Raw genomic sequence first — 20,938 nt, 5'->3', positions numbered from 1 at the left:
TTGCAGGCGCTGGATAAACACAGAATTGGATTTAAAAGGATGCACATAATCACAAAATATCTCTTCCAATACATGTATTAATTACAAAGGGAGTGAAGCCCCCCACACACACACACATCCATCCAAGGTTTTGCTTTCTGTAATATCAGTTACCTGCTATCTACCATAGTCCAAAATATTGAATGGAAAATTTCAGAAATAAACAGTTCATAAGTTTTAAATTGCACACTGTTCTGACTAGCTTAATGAAATCTTGTGCTGTCCTGCTCCATCCTGCCCAGGGCATGAATCATCCCTTTGTCTAACAAATCCATGCTGTACACACTCCCTGCCCATTAGTCAATTAGTAGCATCTCAGTTATCAAATCAGCCGTCGTGGTATTGCAGTGCTTATGTTCAAGTCACCCTTATTGTACTTAATAATGGCCTCAAAGCACAAAAATAGTGATACTGGCAATTCGGATTCAACAAAGAGAAGCAATAAAATGCTTCCTTTAAGTGAAGAGGTGAAAGAAAATAATTATATGCTGAGAATGCTAAGCTCTATAGTAAGAATAAATCTGTGAAATCGTGAAGAAGGAAAAGGAAATAAAAAAGACATTTGTGCTAGTTTTGCTATTGTACCACAAACTGCAAAAGTTATGACCATAGTACATGGTAAGTACTTAGTTAAGATGGAAAAAGCATAAAACTTTATCACAGTTATGCATGTATGGGGGGTGGAAAGCATATATATGTTGTTCAGTACAGTCCATTTCAGGTACCCACTGGAGATCTTGGAACATATCCCTTGCAGATAAGGGGAGGACTAGATAAGGGGAGGACTAGCAGCTTCCTCAGGCTGCTTGCTGGCTTAGAATAACAGAAATATATTTCTCACTGCTCAGGGGACTGGAAGTCCAAAATTAAAATCTCGGCATAGCCATGATTCCTTTGAAACCTGTAGGAGGATCCTTTCTTGCCATTTCTTAGCTTCTGGTGTTTGCTGTCAATCTTTGCTATTCTTTGTGTTATAGATAATTCACTCCAGGTGCTGTCTTTGTCATCACATGGCATTCTCCCTATGTGTCTGTGTCTAATTTTCCCTTCTTGTAAGGGCACCAGGGATTGGATATAAGTCCCAGAATAATCTAGTATGACCCCATTCTAACTTGATTACCTCTGCAAAGACCCTATTTCCATATAAGGTTACATTTACAGGTTCAGGGGTAGAACTTTAGCATATCTTTTTGGGAGGACACTGTTCAGCCCATAACGCCACCTTATCCAACAGGTCAAAGTTAACATCAGCAGTAATAAGATACAGTGACATACTATACCCCCAATATGATGTATCAAGAAGGGCATATCTCTTCTGTTGTATTCTTGCCAAAAGTGCATTATCTGAATCTAATCGTGAGAAAACATCCAACAAATCTAAATTGAGAGATATTCTACAAAAAACAGACCAGTACTCTTCAAAAGCATCAATGTCATGAAAGACAAACTGATCCTGAAACAGAATATGAACATTAGTGGGATAACTGATGGATTCCTCTAAGAAATTCAGTTAAAAATTTTTTAGCAATGTTAATATCTTAGTTTTGATAAATGTACCATGGTTACGTAAGATTTTAACATTAGAGCAAATGAGGTAAAGAGTGCATCCAGAAGTACTCTGTATGCAACTCTTCTGAAAATCAAATTTTTAATAACAAAGAATGCATACATTGAGTAATGAGACAAATTCACTTGTTCTTAGAGGCAAAGAGGAAGAGGAAGAGAAATAATCTAGTGAAAACATACCAACTTTGTGTCCCATTTTAGGCTCTGTTAATTGAGAGCTTGCTTTTCACAAAGCATGGTGCTATGTGTTCATTGTATCTCTTGGGCAAAATAGTTTAGCCGAGGTGTATGGTCCAGTGTGCGATCCAATGTCTTGCCTCTGTAACTTGAGATATGTGACCTGTGTAAGTACTTATGCTGTTTGAACCTTGGCTTCCTCATCTATAAAATGGGGCTCTCTCATAGAATGATCTGATGATGCCATAAGCAAACCCATGGAAAATTCTTAGCCCAGTGCCTGGCACAGATTAAAGGTCCCAATAATAGCTCTGGCCCACAGAATTCTCACTACTGCATTATGGGAGGATTATTTACCCATTTTTAAATTGAAGAAACTGTAGACAAGTAACTTGTCCAAGATCATCCAGCTAGTAAGTATGAAAGCCAGACTGATATAGTTAGATTGATAGATAGAAAGATGGATAGGATAGATAGAGACAGATGATTATATAGATATATATTATATATATAAATATTACATATATAAATATATATTTCTCCATCATTAAGTTAGAGGAGCCATTAACCAGGAAGGAGAGTCTGCAGGACTTCTTTGAGGGGCAAGACAGAAAACAAGCTGTCAAATCCCCTAAAATGTCAGGAGTGGGGTCATTTGGAGTAAAGCTTATGGCTTGGAAGGATGCAGAGGCAGCAGTAGAAGAATTGGCCATTGAGTCAGTAAAAGACCATGAAAGGGTGGGAAGGCTTTGGCAATAGGAGGTGTCAAAGGAAGTGAAAACACCAGAATATTTGTGTTGACCTAGGAGTTTTGAAGGGTGAGAATCTTGGGCATAAATTGTAAAACAATATGAACTGCCCTTTGGCACTGAGGAAGAGGGTGGTAATATTGAGGTCATTGTAATGAGCTTTACATTATTTGACTGGAGAGAGGCAGAGCAGGAGTGAGGATCTGGCAAGGACGGATGGCTTAGCTTTCTTAGTAGAAGGTGGTGCTGTTTTGGGAATGGAGAGACAGGCTTGAATTTGGGAGGCATTCGTGGAGAAAGCAAAGCACGTTGACAAATTAAATACAGCAGAACAGGTCTGCTATCTATGCACAATCCAAACTTGAGTGGCCCCTGTTTTCTCTATATGTTTCTAAAATAAATTAGAGTTGAATTCCACCAGATTGGTGTATGTTGTGGAGTTCAGTGATTGGGAGCCTGTTATTAGGTTTCTTAATGAAAACAAATTTTTTAAAAAAGAAAAACAAGTCAGTAGACTAAAGCAGACTGCTGGGAGCCAGGTGGCAGGTGAGGCCTCTCCCTGGGGATGCCCATCTTCAAGTTTAAATGTTTCAAGGTAACTCCTAGCTTTTGATTTTCCAGCTACATGGACCTTTCCCTATTTTTGTCTGTGTTAGTTGAGAATTACTGAAATTCAGTAGTAAGATTTCTTTTTCATTTTACCAGGTTTCTTCTAATTACATTCAGTATCTGTCTCCTAGTACCCTTTCTTACTAGGCCCTTAAAAACAACTGACGTAAAGATTTGTCAAAACTAATCTCAGCTTGCCCCTGTCTGCTCCAGTTCAGCCTTCACTGGTACATTTGGGAAAAACAGTTTTCTGCTCATTACAATAGGTCTTTTTATTATGGAGAATTTGACTACATACCATAGGCAGAACTACAAACTGAGTCCCTGTGCCCCCAACTTTATCATCCTGTGATTGATCCTGCTTCCTACCCATCCCCTTTCTCCAATCTCAAGTTATTTTTTTCTATTTTATTTATTTATTGTGTTTACATAGATTCTAGTGGCTCCCCGAATACATCCCCCCTCCCCCATATTCCCCTCAACATATCCCTTCTCCCCCTCCCAACAGCTCCCTCCCCCCTTTCCTTCAGGTTTAATTGCATTCCTCAGTTCACTTTGTTCCTTGGATTCCTCAAATGAATGAGGTCATATGATATTTTTCTTTCTCTGCCTGGCTTATTTCACTTAACATAATAGTTTCCATGTCCATCCATGTTGTTGGAAAAGGTAATATTTCCTTCTTTTTCATGGCCCCATAGTATTCCATAGTATATATGTACCAAAGCTTTTTTTTTTTAATTTTTATTTATTTATTTTAGGGGGGGGAGAGAGAGAGAAAGAGAGAGAGAGAGAAGGGGGAGGAGCAGGAAGCACCAACTCCCATATGTGCCTTGACCAGGCAAGCCAGGGTTTTGAACCGGCAACCTCAGTGTTTCCAGGTTGATGCTTTATCCACTGTGCCACCACAGGTCAGGCTATGTACCAAAGCTTTTTAATCCACTTGTCCACTGACGAACACTTGGGCTGTTTCCAGATCTTCGCTATTGTGAACAATGCTGCCATAAACATGGGGGTGCATTTCTTTTTTTGAGTCAGTGATATGGTGTTCTTGGGATATATTACTAAAAGTGGGATGGCTGGGGCAAAAGGAAGTTCCATTTTTAATTTATTGAGGAATCTCCATACTGTTTTCCACAGTGGCTGCACCAGTCTGCATTCCCACCAGCTTTGCAGGAGGGTTCCCCTTTCTCCACATCCTCGCCAGCACTTATTATGTGTTGTTTTGTTGATGAGCACCATTCTGACTGGTGTGAGGTGGTATCTCATAGTGATTTTAATTTGCATTTCTCTAATGATTAGTGATGTTGAACATTTTTTCATATGCCTATTGGCCATCTGTATGTCCTCTTTGGAGAAGTGTCTATTCATTTCTTTTGCCCATTTTTTGATTGGATTGTTTGTCTTCCTGTTGTTGAGTTTTACAAGTTCTTTGTAAATTTTGGTTATTAACTCCTTATCGGATGTATTGTCGAATATGTTCTCCCATTGTGTGGTTTGTCTTTTTATTCTGTTCTTGTTGTCTTTAGCTGTACAAAAGCTTTTTAGTTTGATATAGTCCCATTTGTTTATCCTGTCTTTTATTTCACTTCCCCATGGAGATAAATCAGCAAATATATTGCTGCGAGAAATATCGGTGAGCTTATTGCCTATGTTTTCTTTTAAGATGTTTATCGTTTCACGGCTTATATTTAAGTCTTTTATCCATTTTGAGTTTATTTTTGTGAACGGTATAAGTTGGTGGTCTAGTTTCATTTTTTTGCAGGTAGCTGTCCAATTTTTCCAACACCATTTGTTAAAGAGACTGTCTTTACTCCATTGTATGCTCTTATCTCCTTTGTCAAATATCAGTTGTCCATAAAGGTGTGGGTTTATTTCTGAGTTCTCTGTGCTTTTCCATTGATCTATTGTATATGCCTCTTATGCCAGTACCAAGCTGTTTTGAGTACAATGGCCTTGTAATATAACTTGATATCACGAAGTGTAATACCTCCCACTTTATTCTTCTTTTTTAAGATTGCTGAGGCTATTCATGTTCTTTTTGATTCCATATAAATTTTTGAAATTTGTGTTCTGTAACTTTGAAATATGTCATTGGTATTTTAATTAGTACTGCATTGAATTTATATATTTGCTTTGGGTATTATAGACATTTTAATGATGTTTATTCTTCCTAACCATGAGCACGGTATATGCTTCCACTTGTTTGTATCTTCCTTGATTTCTTTTATCAGTGTTTTATAATTTTCCAAGTACAAGTCTTTAACCTCCTTGGTTAAATTTACTCCTAGGTACTTAATTTTTTTGGTTGCAATAGTGAAGGTGATTGTTTCCTTAATTTCTCTTTCTGACAGTTCATTGTTGTTGTATAAAAATGCCTCTGATTTCTGTGTATTAATTTTGTACTCTGCCACCTTGCTGAATTCATTTATCAGGTCCAGTAGTTTTTTGACTGAGATTTTAGGGTTTTCTATATACAGTATCATATCATCTGCAAGTAATGATAGTTTTACTTCTTTTCCAATTTGGATGCCTTTTATTTCTTCTTCTTGTCAGATTGCTGTAGCTAGGACTTCCAGGACTATGTTGAATAAGAGTGGTGAAAGGAGGCACCCCTGCCTTGTTCCTGATCTTAAGGAGATTGCTTTTAATTTTTGCCCATTGAGTATGATGTTGGCTATGGGCTTGTCATAGATGGCTTTTATCATGTTGAGGTATGTTCCCTGTATTCCCACTTTGCTGAGTGTTTTGATCATAAATGGGTGCTGGGTTTTATCAAATGGTTTTTCTGCATCTATTGAAATTATCGTGTGGTTTTTCTCCTTCCTTTTGTTTATGTGATGAATCACATTGATTGATTTACAAATATTGTACCATCCTTGCCTCCCCAGAATAAATCCCACTTGATCATGATGTATGATTTTTTTTATGTATTGCTGGATCCTGTTTGCAAATATTTTGTTGAGGATTTCAGCATCTAAATTCTTCAGGGATAATTTTTTTTCTTTGTGTTGTCTTTGCCTGGTTTTGGAATCAGAATTATGCTCGCCTCATAAAAGGAGCTTGGAAGTCTTCCTTCCTCTTGAATTTTTTGAAATACAGTGTGTTTGTCAAGTCATGGTGCACTTTTGACCGGTCACAGGAAAACAGCAAAAGATAATAGATATATGAAATCTGCACCAAATAAAAGGAAAACCCTCCCAGTTTCTGTAGGATGATATAGCATGTGCGCATGCACAGATGATGATGTAACACCATGTATAGAGTGGAGCAGCCCACAGACATGCCAGTCGAGATGTGGATGGTACATAGGAAAGTTCAGTGTGTTCTGTGGCTCGTTAAATTCGAATCCGTAACCCAAGTGCAGCGTGAATATCGGCGCGTTTATAACGAAGCGCCACCACATAGGAATAACATTACTCGGTGGGATAAGCAGTTGAAGGAAACCGGCAGTTTGGTGGAGAAACCCCGTTCTGGTAGGTCATCAGTCAGTGACAAGTCTGTAGAGGCTATACAGGATAGCTACCTAAGGAGCCCTAAAAAATCTGTGTGTGAGCCCTGGCCAGTTGGCTCAGCAGTAGAGTATTGGCCTGGCGTGCGGGGGGACCCGGGTTCAATTCCTGGCCAGGGCACATAGGAGAAGCGCCCATTTGCTTCTCCACCCCCCACCCCCGCTCCTTCCTCTCTGTCTCTCTCTTCCCCTCCCTCAGCCAAGGCTCCATTGGAGCAAGGATGGCCCGGGCGCTGGGGATGGCTCCTTGGCCTCTGCCCCAGGCGCTAGAGTGGCTCTGGTCGCAGCAGAGCGATGCCCCAGAGGGAGAGAGCATCGCCCCCTGGTGGGCAGAGCGTTGCCCCTGGTGGGCGCGCCGGGTGGATCCTGGTCGGGCGCATGCGGGAGTCTGTCTGTCTCTCCCCGTTTCCAGCTTCAGAAAAATACAAAAAAAAATAAAAAATAAAAAAAAAATCTGTGTGTGAGCCCACATCAAACTGTACTGAATAGGTATGAAACTGGGAGAGTTTTCCTTTTATTTAGTGCAGATTTCACATTTCTATTGTCTTTTGTTGATTTCCCCTGTGACCGGTCAAAAGTGCACCATGACTTTACGGACACACTGTAGCTTGAGAAGGATAGGAGTTAGTTCTTCTTTGAGTATTTGGTAGAATTCACCAGTGAAACTATCTGGCCCAGGGCTTTTGTTTGTTGGGAGTTTTTTGATAACTGTTTCGATCTCATTTATTGTAATCAGTCTGTTTAGATTTTCTGATTCTTCCAGATTGATTTTTGGAAGATTATATGTTTCAAGGAATTTGTCCATTTCACCTAGGTTGTTTAATTTTTTGACATATAGGTCTTCATAGTATTGTCTTACAATATTTTGTATTTCTGTTGTGTCGGTTGTTATTTCTCCACTCTCATTTTAAATTTTATTTATTTGAGTCCTCTCTTTTTTTCTTGGTAAGTCTGGTTAAAGGTTCATCAATCTTGTTTACCCTTTCAAATAACCATCTCTTGGTTTCATGAATCCTCTGTATTGTTTTTTTAGCCTCTATGTCATTTATTTCTGCTCTAATCTTTATTATTTTCTTCTTCTACTACCTCTGTGGGCTTTACTTGATGTTCTTTTTCTGGTTCTTTTAGATGCAGGGTTAGGTTGTTTTTTGAGCTTTTTCAAGCTTCTTAAGGTGTGCCTGTAGTGTTAGGAACTTCCCTCTCAATACTGCTTTTGCTGTGTCCCATAAATTTTGAGTTGTTATATGCTCATTATCATTCGTTTCTAGGAATTTTTTATTTCTTCTTTGATCTCATTGTTAACCCATTCATTATTTAATAACATGCCATTTAGTTTCCATGTGTTTGAGTATTTTTTAGTTTTTCTGTTGTGGTTGATTTCTAGTTTCATGCCATTGTGATCAGAGAAAATGCTTGATATGATTTCAAGCTTCTTAAATTTGTTGAGACCGCTTTTGTGCCCTAACATGTGGTCTATCCTAGAGAATGTACCATGAGCACTTGAAAAGAATGTATATTCTGCTGCTTTAGGGTAAAAGGTTCTGAAGATATCTATTAAATCGAGTTGATCTAGTATGTTCTTTAAGTCTGCTGTTTCTTTGTTAATTTTCTTTCTTGAGGTTCTATCTAGTGATGTTAGTGGGGTATTGAAATCCCTTACTATTATAGTATTGCTGTTGATCTCGCCCTTTATATCCATCAAAGTCTGCTTTATATATTTAGGTGCTTCTATATTAGGTGCGTAGATATTTATAATGGTTATCTCTTCCTGTTGGATTGCTCCCTTTATCATTTTGTAGTGACCTTCTTTATCTCTTACTATAGCCTTTGTTTTAAAGTCCATTTTGTCTCATATAAGTATTGCTACTCCAGCTTTTTTTCATTTCCATTTGCATGAAATATTTTTTTCCATTCTTTTACCTTTAGTCTATGTGTATCTTTTGTTTTCAAGTGTGTCTCTTATAGACAGCATATGTATGGGTCCTGTTTTCTTATCCATGCAGCTACCCTATGTCCTTTGATTGGATTATTTAAGCCATTTACATTTAAGGTTATTATTGATATGTAGTTGTTTATTGCCATTTTATTCTTTAAAGCTATATTCCTCTTTTACTATATTCTTTTCCCCCTTCGTTCTGTTTACAACAGGCCCCTTAACATTTCTTGCAGCATTGGTTTGATTGTAATGAATTCCTTGAGTTTTTTTGGGTTTTTTTAATCTGGGAAGCTTTTTATTTTTCCTTCAATTTAAACAATAGCCTTGCTGGATAAAGTAGTCTTGGTTGTAGGCATTACTTTGAATATTTCTTGCCATTCCCTTCTGGCCTCAAGTGTTTCTGTTGAGAAGTCAGATGTCATCCTTATGGGGGCTCCTTTGTAGGTGATCACCTTTTTTCCTCTAGTAGCTTTTAATATTTTCTCTTTATCTCTTAGCTTTGGTATTTTAATTATAATGTGTCTTGTTGTGGATTTCTTTGGTTTTCTCTTTAATAAAATTCTCTGTGCTTCTTGAACCTGTGTGACTTTTTCCTGCATTAATTTAGGGAAGTTTTCAGCTATGATTTGATTGAACAAGGTCTCTATTCCTTGTTCTTTCTCTTCTTCTTCAGGAACTCCTATGATGCGGATGTTGTTTCTCTTTAGGTTGTCACAGAGCTCTCTCAGAGTTTCTTCAGATTTTTTCAGTCTCTTTTCTTTTTGCTGCTCCGCTTCCATGTTTTTGTTTATCTTATCTTCTAAATAGTTGATTCGATCCTTTGCTTCATCCAGCCTGCTTGTAATTGCTTCTAGTGTAGTCTTCATTTCTGATATTGTATTTGTCATTTCTGACTGGTTCTTCTTTATTATTTCAATGTCCTCTTTTTTTTTTTTTTTTGTATTTTTTTGAAGCTGGAAACGGGGAGAGACAGTCAGACAGACTCCCGCATGCGCCCGACCAGGATCCACCCGGCATGCCCACCAGGGGCGACGCTCTGCCCACCAGGGGGCGATGCTCTGCCCCTCCGGGGTGTCACTCTGCCGCGACCAGAGCCACTCTAGCGCCTGGGGCAGAGGCCAAGGAGCCATCCCCAGTGCCCGGGCCATCTTTGCTCCAGTGGAGCCTTGGCTGCGGGAGGGGAAGAGAGAGACAGAGAGGAAGGAGGGGGTGGGGGTGGAGAAGCAAATGGGCGCTTCTTCTATGTGACCTGGCCGGGAATCGAACCCGGGTCCCCCGCACTCCAGGCCGATGCTCTACCGCTGAGCTAACCGGCCAGAGCCAATGTCCTTTTTTATGCTTGTTATCTCTTTATTTATATGCTCACTGTGACCATCTATTGTTGTTCTAAGATCTTTCAGCATTCTAATCATCATTATTTTAAACTCTGCATCCGGTAGTTTGCTTATTTCCATCTCACTCAGTTCATTTTCAGGGGTTTCTCTTGTTGATTCATTTGGATTACATTTCTTTGTCTTCCTATTTTGTCTGTGTTGCCCTGGACTTCCCTGGCCGGGACCTGGTGCAGATCAGTGGGGGTCACTGCCTATGACTGGTTGTTATCCACCTTTTGGGAGCTGCAGGTTATCCAGGTCTTGTGGCTGCCTCTGCTGGGTCCAGGTGCTGTTGTAAATATCAGCTGCACTCCTAGGCTTGCTTTTATCTACTCTTGGCCTGGGAGAAGTTCTTTTTTTTTTGTATTTTTCTGAAGCTGGAAACGGGGAGAGACCGTCAGATAGACTCTTGCATGCGCCCGACCGGGATCCACCCGGCATGCCCACCAGGGGCGACGCTCTGCCCACCAGGGGGCAATGCTCTGCCCCTCTGGGGCCTCGCTCTGCCGCGACCAGAGCCACTCTAGCGCATGGGGCAGAGGCCAAGGAGCCATCCCCAGCGCCTGGGCCATCTTTGCTCCAATGGAGCCTTGGCTGCGGGAGGGGAAGAGAGAGACAGAGAGGAAGGAGGGGGGGGTAGAGAAGCAAATGGGCGCTTCTCCTATGTGCCCTGGCCGGGAATCGAACCCGGGTCCCCCGCACGCCAGGCCGACGCTCTACCGCTGAGCCAACTGGCCAGGGCCGGGAGAAGTTCTTTTAAAAGTTCAAGGTCCCCTAATATCTGCTTTCTGTTGCCTCATTGCTGGCTACTTGTTGGTCTCAGTACTGTAATTCAGTGATTAGGTACAATATTAGATGTGGCCGGCTCCTTAGTCTCAGGTGTCATTCTATCCAGACATTTTATTTACATATTTTATTTTTTTGTTCTTTTTCAGCACTCAGTGGGGTGTAGTTTCACAGGTCCCGTTAGTGTGGCTCCTGTACTCCCGTTGTTTGGTCTGTCTACCAGACCGCCTCTGCTGTTGCTGCCTTGGGCTTTTTGGCTCTAGTGTTGCTGGCTCTAGCCCGCCTCTGTGACTAAGGCTGCCCTGGTCTGCCACACGCCCGTTTGGACTGCTTCCAGGGCTGCCTTCTTCAGCTCAGATCTCAGCAGCCCCGTGGGGTGGGGGCTCCTCGTGCCCTCTCAGATCTCCGCAATATCGTCAATGCTTTCGCTGCCACTGAGGGCCCGCCTGCACCCCAAGCAGGTTTGTGCGCCAGCCGGGATCCCTGTAGCAGCTGGGCAACTTCCGCCATAGCTGGTGGGCTCCCACACACCTGCGCGTTCCCCCTCTGTTGACTCTTGGGCCTCCACACCCACCAGGGGGGAGCCACTCAGCGAGCAGGACTGTGTGTGCACCCGGGCTTCCCCAGCGGCAGTTCCCAGCTCCACTGGCGGGCTTGCGCATGCTCGCTCAAACCTCTGCTGCCGCACCCTGCTGCCTTTAGCCTGCCTGCCCCAAGCACTCAGCATTGCGGAGGGTGGTGTAGCTTAGCCCTCTGCACTCCCTAGTTGTGTCCCTAACATAGCGCCTGGCTTTAAGCACCTTCGTTGTAGCTAGGGTAGTGGAGTGCATCGGTGGATGGGGCACTTTCTTTCCTTTGCTGTTGATGCTGTTCCCAGGAAAAATGTTTACTTTAAATTTGGGGAGTGACTCAGCCCAGGGGTTAGGGCAGGCATGGCCAACATACAGCCCGTGGGCCAGATCCGGCCCAAGTGATGAGTTTATGCGGCCGCAATTAAATTTTTAATATTCTCCGCACAACACACTGTGGAAATGAAATAAGTGGTACTTTTAAATCGTTATACATAAACTACAATATCTTCAATAATCTTCAACTCAACCTATATTTGTGAACAAACTTTTTCTTTAATGAATCTAAATAAAAGTACAAGATCAAGATTGAATGATTTACATTTAGAGGCTGTGTTAAGTATAGAGCCAGATATTAAAAAAAAATAGGCCATGCAAAGCGCCTCAACATGTCACATTAGTTTTTTTGTTAATTTGTTGTACTAAGTTACTTACATTTATTCATAAACAAATTATATAATAAAATTTTACTTAAATAAATCATTTTTGTATTTAACATTTTTTCATTTTAATATTTCGTCCGGCCTGTGAAAAAAGTTTTCTTTCTAATCTGGCCCGAGGGCAAAAACTGTGGCCACAGCTGGGTTAAGGTGACCTCCTGGAGCTCTGGGAAAGTGGCTATGAGGGAGGCTCTCTGTGCAGTTCCTTTAATAGGGAGCCTGGGTCTGAGAGTCCTGCCTCCTTCTCTCAAACCGGGTCTACGCTTTTTTCTCAGCCAAATATAGTCCGTAAACCCCTTCTGGGCTCCAGGGCTCTAGGCTATTCTGGTTTTTGGGATAGGGACCTACCACTCGCTGGATAGCCTTCCCCATCAGGAAAGTCCCTCCTGGGCGCGGCTTGCTCCCGGGAGCGAGCAGCCTTTCCCGCGTCTCCGCCTTTCCTACGAGACTCAGTGTGGGTTCTTTGATGGTCCTTGGCTGTAGAATTCTCTTAGTTTAGTCCAAAGTTCGTCTTTCACATGAGTGTACTCAGATTTAAGTTGTAATCCACCTTGGTTCTAGGAAGTGGGAGTTGGAGCATCTGCTTACTCTGTGGCCATCTTGGATCTCAATTAAAACTTAAAAAAAAAAGATCCAACTTCAAGTTATTTTGAAGCAGATCCTAGGAATCATACTTTTTATGTCCCTTATTTGTGCATATTATGGTCAAGGAAAGTTTGTGTTCCCTTTTGGCTGATTTGTTTGGAAAGTTAAGAGAGTGAAATGCAGGAGAATGGGGTTACTCCCATAAAGGGTAAATCAGATACATCTCTGGCTCACCAACGGGGGACCAGCATGTCTGGCTGCAGGGAGAAGATATGAATCCAGCCAGTGCTTTCTGCTGGGACTGGAGGCTGTCTGAGTGTGCTTGTGGGAGGGTGCCATGCCTGCAAGTGTCGGCTATGGGTGTATTATAGCAGAAAGCTGAGGCTGATGACCTCCATTGCAGGAGATGATTCCTGTGCTGCCAACAGCAGTATATGGAAGAGTGGTTAGCAAACTATGACCCGTCTGCCAAATATAGCCCACTTCCTTCGGCCTACAAGCTAAAAATTGTTTCTATATGTTTTTAATGATTGAGAAAAGCAAAAGAATAATATTTTGTGACATGTGAAAATTCTATGAAATTTGAATTTTAGTGTCTAAAAATAAAGTTTTAATGGGATATAACTGCACTAATTTATTTACTTACTGTTTATAGGTGATGGGGGAAATGAGTAGGCCTGACAGAAACTGAATGGTCCACAAAGCCTAAAATATTTACCATCTTGCCCCTTGCAGAAAATGTTAGCCAAGCCCTGGTGTAGGGCGTGGGCTATGGAGCTAGCCTGTCTAGTTTGAAATTCTGGCTACCTTTTTGAGCTGAGTGACTTTATGCAAGTTGCTCAGTTTGTGCCTCAGTTTCCCCATCTTTATTTTTATTTATTCTTTAAAGATATTATTTATTGATTTTAGAAAGAGGAGAGAGAGAGAAGGGGGGAGAACGGGAAGCATCAGCTCATAGTAGTTGCTTCTTGTATGTGCTTTGATGGACAAGCCCGGGGTTTCGTACTGGCAAGCTCAGCATTCCAGGTTGGCTCGCTGTCGACTGCGCCACCACAGGTCAGGAGTTCGTTTCCCCATCTTTAACCTTTGAGTAGTGAGTCTTTCTCATGCTCACTGACCCCCAGGAATGAAGTGATTTTTTTCAAAAATGAAATTAGTTCCAGTTACTCTGGATGGTCAGGAGGCATGAGGACGTACATGAACGTTTGTATTACTCAAAGGTTAAAATGAGGATTATAATAGTAGCTGCCTTGCAGGGATGTTCAGAAGAATAAATTAGTAAATATCTATAAAGCGCTAAAAATCCCTACAAGAAATGTGAGCTCATTATTATTTAATAATGCTAGAACTTCTGAATCACTCTGAGATTGTAATTTCCTTTTTAACGTGAAGATGATGAGAAAAGCATCCTAGAGGGTTACTGGGTGGGTGAAACCTGACCCTTAGGTGCGCAGTGCCCAGCACATCTTCCATTACACAGATGGAGTGCTGCAGATCACTTCCATAATGTTCCCAAGCATTGGTAAGACATGTTTTATGACTCCAGCAACTCATGGGCAAAAGTATCGGCTGGCACAATTGAGTCTCCTCTCCCTTCTGGCCAGGTGTAGAGCAGCCAGGAGTGGTGCTTGCCCCTATAGCTTTGTTTCTAGCCCCTCCTGGGGCTCAGTGAAATAGGAAACCTAGTTCCTGGGGTTAGCCCCTCCTGGGGCTCAGTGAAGGTAGTCTCTGCAGCTACGCACATGATATGGAAGACCCCCCTACTGCTCCCAACCCCACTCTGGCTGCAAAAGTGAAGTACAGGGAGAAAGAGAGGTTTCCTTATTTTTGAAGGAATAAAAAATTGAACTAGCTCATGTTGCTATGATAAGCAGTTTCTAACATTGCATATAATCTGCTTTGGTTTGTATCTCTTGGGAGGAAGAATGAGAAGAAGATAAAAATTACTGTATCCCCTAGGAAAGGAATATTAAAATCTATTTAATTAAAGCCCACATTAAAAATAAAATTGCATGAAGTGCTTTATTCCCCTTTGTAATTCATGCACAAGAGATATTTTAAATTGCTAAATCAATTCCTTTATGAAAAAATATGATCTCTATGCCTTTCTTCATTCTCACCTTCCTCTCATCTCTCCTTTTTCTTTCCTTTTCTCCCCTTTTTCCTCCCTTCCTTGTCCACTGAAAAGATGAAGAAAAACATTTGATAAAAGTTAATCCTGATTCATGATAAAAATTCACAGCAAACTTAGCATACAAGGGGACTTTCTCTACTTGAAAAAAGGTATCTTGTTCATGCGCTCAAGAAACATAATACTTACGGATGAAAACTTCATAATAATCACTTTAGATTCAGGAATTAGAGTAGTGTACCCATTATCACAGTTTATAATCAACAATGTACAGGTGGTCCTAGCTAGCACAATAAGACAAAAAACAAAACAAAACTGTAAGCCCTGGAAAAGATGCATTCAGAATATGCTGCCTACACAGAACATACAATGCCTTTTACTTTTCTTTTTTTAACTTCTTTAGTGAGATTCCCTCATGCTCTGTCTTAAAATTGCATGGTAGGAGTGGGTCTGTACTTGAAATAGGACACCTTGTTCCTGGGTTTAGCATTGACCTTGCCCAGCCTGGTCTGGCAGCTGAGTTGTTAGAGTAGGAAGCATCTGAAGGTTGTCTAGTGTCATCTCTGTAAAGCCCAGAAGCAACCCTGGTATTGCATTTGCTAGTTGTGGGTATAGCTATTTAACTAGAATCTGGAAACATTTTCTCTGAGGGCTCTTTTTAGACAGCAGTAAAATGTAGCTGGAGACATGCTGAGTAAATGGAAAAGAAAAATCAAATTAGGCTAAAAATTTTTTTTAATCTCATTCTCACTGAAGCCTCAAGGAGAACACTGTAATTCATACTTCACTCATGTGGGTCAGGCATAAAACCTCCTCCATATATCCAGTAACCTGTAAATGTTCTGGTTTTGAAATTGCACCTGCCTGCTTTGCTGGATCACAGCACAAAATCATGCAACACTAGTTTCTGATTCAATTTTTTGTTATTTGGAAATATCAGGTTGCCAGAGAGAAGCCTGATGTTTACTTCCAAATGGTCAATGCCTTGGGAAAGAAATTTTTTGTTTGTTTGTTTTTTGTTTTTTTAAATTAAGTGAGAGGCAGGGAGGCAGAGACAGACTCCTGCATGCGCCGTGACCGGGATCCACCCAGCAAGCCCCCTCCCAGGCCATGCTCTGCCCATCTGGGGCCGCTGTTCCATTGCTTACCAACCAAGCTATTTTAGTGCTTGAGGCAAGGCCAGGGAGCCATCTTCAGTGCCCGGGGCCAATGTGCTTGAACTATTCAAGCCATGGCTGTAGGAGGGAGAGAGAGAGAGAGAGAGAGAGAGAAAGAGGAGGGGTGGAGAAGCAGATGATTGCTTTTACTGTGTGCCCTGACTGGGAATCGAACCTGAGACTTCCACATGCCGAGCTGACTCTACTGCTGAGTCAACTGGCCAGGGCCAGAAAGTAGTTTTAATTATGATCTCATGTAGCAGCACTGCACAACCTGCAGAGGAGCTGGCGTTAGCATCATGCATATATTTTGTAGCTGTGCAGAAAGCGCCCATCTGACTGGGTCAATGGACAGCAAAGTCAGCAGAACCTTAGAAAAGATGACACAGCAGGTGGAACAGAACTGATAGGTGAATCTTCTCCTATCCTACTAAGTATGCAATTCTTCCTGCCTCTTTTTAGAGCAAGAGAACTCATTTGGCATTTGCTCTTCAATCTCCCCACTCTGATGCAGACTCTGTGACCTAGCAGCTGTACTCATTAAAGAAATAGAGATTCAGGAGTGTCTAGGTTCTGAGGTGTGTGAAGGATTATCTAAGACTATGTCCTGCCCTCCCCCCAGAAATCTCATATCTCATTTGCTGCAGTGCAGTTAGTTCATGCTATCAAAGATGATGAAATCATATGCTAGAATTTCCATCCCAAGGCAGGAATCATTTAGAGAAATTTAGGGGATGTTCAAGAGTGTGTGTGTGTACTCATTATGACAGTGATGCAATGCTGACGTAAAACATATTTTTAAAATCCTCCTGTGGGGACAGATTCTCAGGAGCCAGGAATTGGACAGAGAGCATCCTGAAGGGCACTGTCACCTGGAGGCAGCAGGACTATTGGATCTTTCTCTCAGGCACTTGAAGAATTAGAATGTGATGCCTCTCATGTTGAGAGATTCATCCAGTGCGTTTTGGAACTGAGCCTTCCCAGTGTTTAGAGTTTTCCTGCTGTCTGTTCAGCTCAGCAAGCCGAGATGCTGGAGAGGTAGCCGGCAGCCTGGATTCATTCTCTGTCTTGGGGAAGATATTTTACGCTTAGAGAAATCATAACTCACTCCTGGCCACATTGTGGAATTGTTTTTACACTTTTTTATTTTTTAATTTTTTTTTAGTCTTTAAATCTTTCTAATTAAATGCCAGAAACATTGGGTCTATTTCAAAGAAAGCTTCTGATTTCTGGGGCTGGCAAGGACATAAAATGACATGAGAGTGTCTTGGCAGAATTCCAAATCCAAGCAAGATTTTCCCAAGTACCTACTATGCTCAGAACATCCTGCAAGGTTGTTCCAGAGGATCTGAAGTTCTGGCTTAACCCTTGAAACTCTGAAAGAAAGCAATGGCTGAAAAGGAAAGATGAGCATCTTGAGACTCCCTCTGGAAATGATTGAGATTTGCCACAACATTTGTCACATTTGGCTTTATCCATTAAAATTGGGTGTCTTCATGTGCTGTCCAGCATCTGCGGCAGGTCAGATGGAGCTTAGGAAGACAAGGGTAATGTTCTCTTTGTCCTTGTAAGACGTTTTGTCTGTCATCTCTGTCTTTCAGCCTGTTGTTTTATTTATGTAATTCTTGACTGCAAAGTCACTGGAATGGATAGCCTCCCTCTCACCCTTCAGCTTGGTTTGGGGTAACTGGCAAATTTGCAAATATTTTCTGTGGAGGTGATTTTCAAAACTTGTGGCTATATGTATTACAAAAACCAATGCCCATGGTAAGCTTTTCTCTTGATGCATTTTCTTTTGCTGTCTGGTTGTTCTTTATAAGTATTTTTTTTTCTTTTTCTTTTTCTTTTTTCTTTATAAGTATTAATATGTACATTTCAAATATACTGAAATGCAAATAGTTTTCTTAAGAGTTCAGTAGTAGAACTTCTTTAAATTTTTTTTAATTTAGTTAGCAAAGTTTTCTTGTGTTTTAAAAAATCCATTGCATAAAAGAAATTTGGAGGATGGCTTTAGGCAATGTAGAGAAAAGGTTTTTCAAAAGAAGAATTCAGAATTTTCAAAGACAGCTACCTGACAATGTCATTGCATGGGAAATCTGAGGCAGATTTTCTCTACAGGAGGCGTTGGGGAGAATGATCTTACTGAGTGGAAGCTTCTGAGTTAAAAGCAGGCAGGTGTTGGGAGTGAGAGTAGGGAGTAGATCTGGCCCATTTGCTGGGTGCTCAGAGCTGCTTCTGTTGACATTTCCCTGCCATTTCTCCTTCCCTGGCTCCTAAGCCAGGTCATCTCCGCGCAGCTGGAGTGAGATAGGGCACTGTTTACATTTCCCAGGTCGGTGTGCAGCCAGCAGCTCATGAAGTGGGGCACGACTTTGTGGTAGAGTTATGTTGTCTTTGTAACTGCCCTTGACATTTTCCTTTCTCTTTTTTTAATCTTACAGGAGCCTAGTAATAAACGGGTCAAACCCCTTTCCAGAGTCACATCACTAGCAAACCTCATCCCGCCTGTGAAGGCTACACCATTAAAGCGCTTCAGCCAAACCCTGCAGGTAAGAAGGGCATGGTGGCTCCTGTTTACAAAAAACCATGTTGTGCAGGAGGAGACATTTGTGTTTTACTGAGAATCTGCCCTGGTTTTAGATTGACCCGAATCAAGGTTTATTTCAATAGAAGGGAGCAAGGGAGGGGACTGAAAGAAAGAAAGAGGTATTTTCAAGTTGTAAACTGGGGTCAGGCAGTGTCCTTTGAGAAAAGTAACTTGAGTCATCTCTGTCTGGTCAGCCCTCACAATTGTATTTCCAAATTGTGTGTCCCATTCAGACACACTCTTACAAGTTTTGTGTTAAAATGTCCAATGGGCCTTCTAAGGAAACCAGCACACGATGTGAGCCAGAGGGCAAGAGCCTTGGGACTTAGATTGGGACCTGCAAATTATAGCTCATGGAAAAAAATTTAGCCCACCTTATGTCTTCTTATGGCTCATGAGCTAGGAATGATTTTTACTTTTTTGAATGGCTCTGAAAAAATAAAAAAAGGAATGATGGTCCACATATGAAAATTATATGAAACTCATATTTCAGTGTCCATAAATAAAGTTTATTGGAACACAGGCATGCCCAAATGTTTATGGGTTGTCTAATGGCTGCTTTTGTATTATAGTGACAAAGTCGAATAGTTGTTACAAAGACCATATTGCCCCCAAGGCCAAAAATATGTACTATCTTGTCCTTTGCAGAAAGTGTTTGCTGACCCCTGGCTTAGAACAGAGGCCCTGGAAATGAAGTATCTCAGTTCTGACCTCAGCTCTGTCACTCAAAGACTTTGTCACCTTGGGCAGATGACTTAACATCTCTAGGTCTTGCTTTTATTCCTAATAGGTAAACTGGGGGTTATGCCACCAGCTCCTTTATAGAATCATTAAAGATTTACAAGGTAGTGCATTTAAAGGACTTAGTATATAGTGCTTTGATCCTTAATTAGCAATCACTAGTCTACTAATTAGTTAGCTAAGTAGTAAATACTATTATCTACTGTAGTAATTAGTAAGTGATGGTTGTTGTTCTTGTTCTTAAACTCCTGATAAAGTTTATCTTTTAAAGTAGAAGTTGAGATTTGCCCAAGGTCTGTACCCAGTTTGATAATCATGAAAGTCCTCTTGTAAACTGAAGGCCACAGAAGTCATGCCATGAAAAGCTCACCTTGTTTGGCTGAGAAGTAGACTTGCATCTGCCATTTCTCACTTACCCTGAATACTTTTCTTTGTAATATTTATATCTTGACTTTGTGAGTCATTAAGAAAGCTGTGGACTAGAACCCAAGGCTTGTCTTACGCTATGACAATCTATGACTTGAGAACTGTTTTAGTCTCCCTCATCCCCTCCTGTTGTTGCTTGCTTCTACACCATTCAGTCGATGTGCTGTGACTCTGCTTAGCCCAAGCTGTTCTTGCCTCTTTCCTGTAGATGCCAACCCTCTCCAGTGCTTACTGCCTGCCCTGCCATTCCTCTGTTAACTCTACTAACAGTTTCTTTTGAATGAATACCTCATCACATAATTAGCTGTAGGTTTGACTCTTTCTCTTGGTACTTGGGCCTCTGGGACCTTCAGTATCCCCTGATAACCTTTGTGAGAGAACAGGAGAAAAAAAATAAGGTTGTCTGGGGGAGCCAGATGAAGGACTTTGAAGCTAGTAGATAAAAATGTGTTTACCTTCTCCCTCCTGTGACCAGTCCTGCAGACCTCTGGCCAAGTTCATTGCAGGCTTACTCTGGAAGATTCATCACCTCTCTAGTCATGAACATCTGGTCTTTTGCTGAGTTCTGCTTTTTGAAAATTCTTTAACCCGTATACTGCTATTTCACCCTTTCCTTTCCATCCCAGTGACTGTGGCTCAAGTTCATGCCCTCTGTAGTTATTTCCCCCCTTGATTATAAGACCTTCATGTTGCCAGCCATCTCTTCCCATTGTCTGTCCTAGGACAGTCCACCCTCTGCCCCAGGAAGGGCTTTACTCATCCCACAAGTATTGAGTGGGCCTTCTTCGTGCACCAGGCTTTATGTCCTGCCCTCATGTTGCTTTCATTCTAGAGCAGCGGTTCTCAACCTGTGGGTCGCGACCCCGGCGGGGGTCGAACGACCAAAACACAGGGGTCGCCTAAAGTCATCGGAAAATACATATTTATTATACAATACATTTTAAAATAAAATATGTATTTCCAATGGCTTTAGGCGACCCCTGTGTTTTGGTCGTTCGACCCCCGCCTGCGTCACGACCCACAGGTTGAGAATCGCAGTTCTAGATAGAGTTGCTTTCTGGAAACTTTATGGCCACATCTGGCTCTCAAGTTGTGTTTTTTTTGGCTGCACAGTATTTTGAGTTAATGTTTAAAAATCAAAACAGTCTATATAAGAATGAGGAAGTGGAATGCCGGGTGGTGCTGGGCCTCTGTTCCCCTGTGGCAGTAATGAGCTGGACCTGAGTAACCAGCCAGCTGTCACCTACAAATGCCCCCATTGTCATACCTTCAAAATCTTT

The 20,938-nt window shown here is 41.6% G+C and overlaps 1 protein-coding gene across 6 annotated transcripts in view; it reads left to right on the top strand.

Moving 5' to 3' along the window:
• Nucleotides 1-20,938, top strand: part of ARHGEF3 (Rho guanine nucleotide exchange factor 3) — a 402,985-nt gene that overhangs the window by 335,190 nt on the left and 46,857 nt on the right. For 5 of the 6 annotated variants that reach the window (XM_066351719.1, XM_066351722.1, XM_066351720.1 and 2 more), the window contains one exon: nucleotides 18,346-18,453. In XM_066351719.1, coding sequence (XP_066207816.1) covers nucleotides 18,346-18,453 — 108 coding nt within the window. Of the gene's footprint in view, nucleotides 1-17,328; nucleotides 17,452-18,345; nucleotides 18,454-20,938 lie in introns of those variants that run through there. The other variant, XM_066351724.1, reaches the window with a different exon arrangement.

Source organism: Saccopteryx leptura, chromosome 10 (genome assembly GCF_036850995.1).
Source record: "Saccopteryx leptura isolate mSacLep1 chromosome 10, mSacLep1_pri_phased_curated, whole genome shotgun sequence".
NCBI lineage: Eukaryota > Metazoa > Chordata > Mammalia > Chiroptera > Emballonuridae > Saccopteryx > Saccopteryx leptura.
Note: the sequence above shows the minus strand (reverse complement) of the source record. Positions and strands in the feature narration are given on the sequence as shown.